At 42.6% G+C, this 6,647-nt stretch overlaps 1 protein-coding gene across 1 annotated transcript; it reads right to left on the bottom strand.

The window, feature by feature from the left end:
- Positions 1 to 2,440: 2,440 nt before the first annotated feature.
- Positions 2,441 to 3,382, bottom strand: LOC102866572 (olfactory receptor 9I1-like). Its single transcript, XM_006900457.1, has one exon. It carries the CDS (start codon positions 3,380 to 3,382, stop codon positions 2,441 to 2,443), a length of 942 nt encoding a protein of 313 aa, XP_006900519.1.
- Positions 3,383 to 6,647: the final 3,265 nt, after the last annotated feature.

Raw genomic sequence — 6,647 nt, 5'->3', positions numbered from 1 at the left:
TATCACCACCTAGAGTCCCAGGAAAACACTGGCCATACCTGTGCAATGTTGGAGGAAAGTTGACCTACAGGGGAAGAAAGCACCAATGAAAAGGCAGATACCACCAAAACTATCTTCATCACTGTGCCAAACATCCTTTTTAGATCAATATTCTGGTCATATATTTTCTAGATTTCTCTAGCACAATATTCTAAGGTGATGCATATAACATTGTTTGGAAATCACTTCCCATGCTCTGGGATAAATCATTTGCTGTTTCTCAGTGTTCACGTTTGTTGTTTCTCTGTCTGCTTTCTTTGATCACTACTGCCTCCTAGCCCACCCATCACCCTGCAGCCAGAGGGACCATTTTAGTGTGCAGATCTGATCGTTTCACATCCAGCTCTTTCAGTAAAGTCCTCAAGTCCCTAAGCAAGTCTACAAAGCTCTCTGTGACCTAGTTCCTTCTGAATTCCCCAGCTGCAACTCACTCTAAGAACCCCTCACTCAATTCACGGCAGCACTCTGTCACCTGTTAGTTTTGTAAGGCAGTGTGTGTCTCAGGCCCTTGCATTGGCAGGTCCTTCTAAGTGAAATGATCTTCCCAACCCATGACTCTTCCGTATTTGTGGATGATCTAAATCTCGGGTTACGTTTAAGTAGTTCCCTGGGAAGTTTTTTTGACCACACCAAAGTAGGTTAAGATCCCATTATACAGTCTAACAATACCCTTTGCCTCTGCTCCTGTTCTACCTTTCAAAAAATTGTAAAAATTAATTAACTGTGCAATGGTTTAATGTCTCTCTCTGCCCCAGATCCTAATCTCCATGAGAGGAGTCACTGTATCTTATTTATTACTCTATTCCCAGACCTTTGGGTCATATCTGACACATAATCGGTATTTCTCAAAATATTTCTCAAATAATATTTCCAGCAGACCATAAGGAAGGGGCAGTCAATGCAGTGTTATCTGTCTTCTGACAAGTAAATGTCCTAGAGAAGATGAAAGTAGATGGTGGTTTTCATTACTGAAGAATAGAAAATAGCTTGAACTAATTGAGGCAGATGGTCCGTGAACAGTGCTTCAGCCATAAAATAGAGAGCTTCTGACCTTTGGTGATCAAGATATACTTTTAAAGTTTTATGTGAGGTTTAGTTTGGCTTTAGACCATGAACAAAATGTCTTAAATAATATAATGCAAGTCAGTTTATCTTTCTCTCATTCTATAGTATCTTGACTTTATTACATCTTTTCAAGTGTCCTCCATCATCTTGGAAAGTGAACTGACATGTTCTATTTTAATATCTCCTTGTTTATATGTTCATATCTGTGTGGTGCAGGGTCAACTGAGTCACCTCCTGTTGCACGTGTTGTTCCCCCGCACTGCACCCTGGTCTTGGCAATTACTTGCTATGCATCGGAAGGCTGGACAATGACTAGGGATGATAGAAGAAGAGTTGGTGTCTTTCGGTTGTGGTGCTGGAGAAGAGTATTGAATATACCATGGGCAAACAAGTTCATCCTGGAGAGGGTGAGACCAGGCTGCTCCTTGGAGGCAAGGATTCTGAAGTTTCATCTGATATATTTTGGACATGTTGTAAGGCGAGGTAAGTCCTTGAAGAGGGACATCATGCTTGTGAGGGTAGAAGGACAGTACAGGAGAGGAAGACCCTTGATGAGATGGATTGATTCAGTGACTTGGTTAATGGGAGTAGGTGTGTGAGAGACAAGAAGATTGGCTTTAGGGCTGTTGTACATAGGGTCGCTGTGAGTCATAGGCAACTCAATGGCACACAACAACAACCTTGTTTATATATCCTTTACCCACTTTACTTTTTCTCTCTCTGTTTATATCCATGTATTTTCTAAGACAAAGATTGGTTCAACCTTTAGAAAAGTTTTCTTTTGGTCCAGGTTGATTTTCACCCCATGACCCACAAGCAAAGAATGTTGTTATTGTTATTATTGTTGTTGCTGTCATGTGCCATTGAGTAGCTTGCAATTCATAGTAACCCTATGTACAAAAGCCCTGAAACCTGCTCTGTCCTGTACCAACTCTATTGTCTCTGACACATACAAAGAGCTATTCTTTTGCATAAAACAAGCTTAGAAAAAAATTTGTGTAAAAATGAGTAGAAAAGAATTCCAGTAGCTGAGAAAACACTCAGCAATATGGGCAAGAAGAAAATGATAAATAGTCTTCCATTTTATAGCATATTAATATTTTTAAAGTCCTTTGACTCTTGATCTATCTCCAATCAGAGTCTGGAAAACATTTTTGTTGATGGGGAAAATGAGCCAGAGAGTTTCTGGCTCAAGGTTACAAAGTGAATAAAGACAACAGTGAGAGCTAAATCTTTTTCTACTTCAGCAGCCCTTTTTAACTGTGAGATCTGGCTTGTGTGGAAAAAAGCACAAAGGATGATTTGCAGGAAGTTCTGAATTGAAGGAACTCGGGTCTTACGCTATTTGGGAAACCTTCCTCCTGTTGACAGCCTTCTTCAGAGCCTCCTTCACTTCCTTGTTTCGGAAGCTGTAGACCATTGGATTGAGCATGGGGATAACCGCAGTGTAAAACACAGACACAATCTTGTCCTCCTCGAGAGATTGGCCCACGTTGCCTTTCAGGTACATGAAAATGAGAGTCCCAAAGAAGAGAGCCACTGCCATCATATGAGAAGCACACGTGGAGAAGGTCTTAGCTTTCCCGCCTGATGTACGAATCCTCAGAATAGCCGTAATGATGTAGAGGTAGGAGACGAGAATCACTGAAATGCTGATGGTGATGACCACAAAAGCTAAGAGGTAGATCACCAGCTCTCGTGGCTTGGTCTCACTACAGGCGAGCTTCAGCAAGGGTGGCAGGTCACAAAAGAAGAAGTCCACGTGGTTGGACTTACAGAAGGACAGGGAGAAAGTACATCCAGTGCGGATCACAGAGTTGACCAGTGCGCCAGCGTACGCCCCAGCCACCAGCCCCAGGCGGGTCTGCGGTGTCATGGCGGTGGCATAGAGGAGAGGGTTACACACAGCCACGTAGCGGTCATAGGCCATCACGGCCAAGAGGAAACATTCAGTACTAGCATAAAGCGTGAAAAAGAAGAACTGGGTGGCACAGCATTCATAGGTGATGACTGTCTTATCGGTTCCCAAGGTCTTAAGTAACTGAGGGACAATTACAGAGGAATAGCAAATATCCAAGAAGGAGAGGTGGCTGAGAAAGAAGTACATGGGAGTCTGGAGGCGAGGGTCACTCTGAATCAGTAGGATCATGCCCAGGTTACCCGCAATGGTGACCAGGTAAAAAATCAGAAACACAAAGAAGAGGCCCATCTGCAGCTCTGCTTGCAGCTGGAATCCCATCAGAACAAATTCTGTCACCACAGTGCCATTCTCTGCCATTAAGCCAAAGTCACCTGCTGAAATTTTTAAAAAAAAAAATTCATTGAACATAAATTAAGGTGAGTATTGCTTTATTTAATCATTGCTGAGTGCGCTCACTTGACTGTTGCTGGGTGCCATCAAGTCGAGTACGACTCATAGCGACCCTACGAACTAAAGATCTGAACCTAGCCCTGCCCTGTGCCATCCTCATACTTTGTGACACACAAAAGCGCATTGCAGCAGTCACTGTGTCAGTCCACCTGGTTGAGGGTCTTCCTCTCCTTCACTGACCCTCTACTCTTTCCAGCATCATGTCCTTCTCCGAGGAATAGTACCTCCTAGCAATATGTCCAAAGTATGAGAAGTGAAGCCTCATCATTCCTGCCTCCAAAGAGCACTCCGGCTGCACCCTCTCCAAGACATATCTATTTGTTTTCTTGGCCATCCATGGGATGTTCAGTGCCCTTCTCCAACACCACAGCTCAAAAGCATCAATTCTTTTTCTGTCATCTTTATTCATTGTCCAGATCTCAATTCATAGCTAGTAATCGAAAAGATCATGGCCTGAATCAGATTCTCCTTAGTCCTGTGATATCACTACTCCTCAATAATTTGGAAAGGTCCCTAACTGCAGATTTTCCCAGTAACAAACATCATTTAACAATTGGGATGTGAAATGTACATAACTTGAATGCTAGAAAACTGGATCTTGTTAAAAACTAAATGGAATGCATGACTATCAACATACTGGGCATTAGTCAGATGCAGTGGACCAGCTAAGGCCACTTTGAATCAGATAATCATATGATATACTATGTAGGGAATGAAAAACAGAAGAAGAATGGTGTTGCAGTCATAGAAAAAAAAAGTCAGTTTCAAGTTCTATTCTGAAGTACAATCTTGTGAGTTATAGGATAATATCCATACACATACAGAGAATATCCGTTAACATGACTATTATTCAAATATAAGCTCCTACATATAGTGCCAAAGAGGAAAAAATTGAGAATTTTTACCAAATTTTGCAGTCTGGAATTGAATGAATTGAATAGTGTACCCCAAATTTTCATGTCCATCCAGGCCTCAGAATGCTATTTGGAAATAGTGTCTTTGCAGATCCTATGGGAAACAATGATTGAAATAATAACTAACAGTTAGTCTATAAACTAACAGACAACACTCTTGGCATTGGCAGTCAGAAAATCAAAAAGTTAATTGCTTTAGGTAAACCTGCTGTCAGGGACCTCTCCAGAGGACTGAAAAGCAGCATGTCACTCTAGAGACTAAAATACACCTGATCCAGGCCATGATCTTTGCAATCAAAGTTAGGCATCTGAGAGCTGGACAACGACTAAGGATGACAGAAGAAGAATCAATGCTTTCGAGTTGTGGTGCTGGGGAAGAGTCTTGAACATACCATGGACTGTCAAGAAAATAAATAGGTCTATCTTGGAGAGGGTGAAACCAAGTCTCTCCTGAGAGGCTAGGATTTTGAATATCCATCTCACATACTTTGGGCATGTGGCCAGGAGGGACTGGTCCTTGGAGAAGGACATCATGCTCGGAAGGGTGGAGGGACAGCACAAGAGAGGAAGACCTCGGATGAGATGGATTGATACAGTAACTGGAGAAATGGGGATTGGTGTGTGAGAATTAATGAGACTGGTTCAGGACAGGGCAGGCTTCAGAGCTGCTGTACCTAGGGTCACTATTGGTCTCAGGTGACTCAACTGCACATAACAACAACATGAGCCCAGTGGACATGAAATACAGGAAGCGCTGGTGGCCTAGTGGCAAGAAGCTGTGCTGCAATCCCAAAGGCACATGGTTCAAGGCCTCCAGCTGCTTTGCAGACACAGATGGGCAAGCTCCTCCCATGTGATTAACTGCCTCTGAAAACCCACTAGAGGGTTTCAGACTATGTCAGTTTTGACTCGATGGTATACAACAATAACGAGGAGGCCAGTAGACATGAAATACTCTGAACTCTGAAAAGTAAAGTCTGTGCAGATCTCTACAACCTGCCAAGGTTGGCTGCCAAGGTGCTTCTTCCTCTCTCTTCCTGCCAAGCAATGTTGTCTCTTATTCTAAAGGGTTTGTCCCTTCTTTTTTTTAAAATGCCAGATCACTATCAATCAGTGAGATGCAGGAATCAAGCCACTCCAGAATTAACTGCAAAGCTCATTAAGGGCAAAGCCATCACACTGAGTTCAGAATTCTAATGCAGGCAGAGTTCCTGCCAGGTATTTGGATAAAAGCAAGAGCTTTTGGATGCTGATGATTTGAGGTCGTGGAAATACAGAATGTGAACTTCAAAGATGGTTTGGGTTTTTTGCGGGTTTTTTTAGCAGGGGGGGTGAAGGGGGGATATTTTCATCCTTGAAACAAAAACTGAATTTGTGAAAGGGCTCATAGATTTCAGATAAATAAGAAAATGAAATTGTGGTCAATGTCTGGCAAAACTGATTCACTGAAAAACTAAAGGTCAGCATCTGATGCATTTTCCCCACCTGAATTCCTGATAATATAAACTAAATTTCTGGTAACAGAAACATTACGTTTTTCTCTATGCTTAGGTCAAATCATCTCCTGATCTCTCCCCAAAAGAATGGCTTGTTTTAAAAAAGAAACCATGCTGTCTTAATTATCCAATGATACTAAAATAGAAGCATCCAAAGTGGCTGACTTTACCAAATAGAAATTTACTTTCTTACTGGTTAGGAGACTGTTGTTATGTGCCCTCAGGTTAGAAATGGCTCATAACTGACCTGGTTTTCAGAGACTGTGAATCATTTGGGAAGAAGTTGTCCACAATTCTCCCGCAGAGTGCCTGGCAATTCAAGTCCTTATCATTAAGCCACTAGAGCTCCCAATGCTGCTGTTGTTGTGTTCCATCGAATCGGAACCGACCCATAGGCGACCCTCCAGTGGGTTTTCAGAGGCAGTTCTTTGCATGGGAGGAAACTGCTCGTCCTTCTCCCATGGAGCAGCTAGTGGATTTGAACCATGTGCTTTTGGAATTGCAGTGCAGCTTCTTAACACTAGGGCACCAGAACTCCCTAAAGATTGAATTCAGGGGTTCCAGGAGAAGGCTTTCTCTCTCTGCCGGCTCTAGGGAAAGATCCTAGTCTCCTTAGCTGCTTCTGTTCTTTGGCTTCTTGACCGTCTTTGTGAGGCAGAGTTTATCTTCTCTCATCCCCGCTCCCTTACTTATTGGCTCCTGTACATCTCCAGATACTGCCTCTAAACACATCCTACACTGATATTTCCTGATTAACATTAC

The sequence above is a fragment of the Elephantulus edwardii genome, unplaced genomic scaffold, assembly GCF_000299155.1.
Source record: "Elephantulus edwardii isolate Elephantulus edwardi_28Jun2011 unplaced genomic scaffold, EleEdw1.0 scaffold00284, whole genome shotgun sequence".
Classification (NCBI taxonomy): Eukaryota; Metazoa; Chordata; class Mammalia; order Macroscelidea; family Macroscelididae; genus Elephantulus; species Elephantulus edwardii.
Note: the sequence above shows the minus strand (reverse complement) of the source record. Positions and strands in the feature narration are given on the sequence as shown.

Coding starts and splice junctions, on each gene's coding strand:
- LOC102866572 (XM_006900457.1), bottom strand. CDS start 3,382: ATGGCAGAGAATGGCACTGTGGTGACAGAATTTGTTCTGATGGGATTC.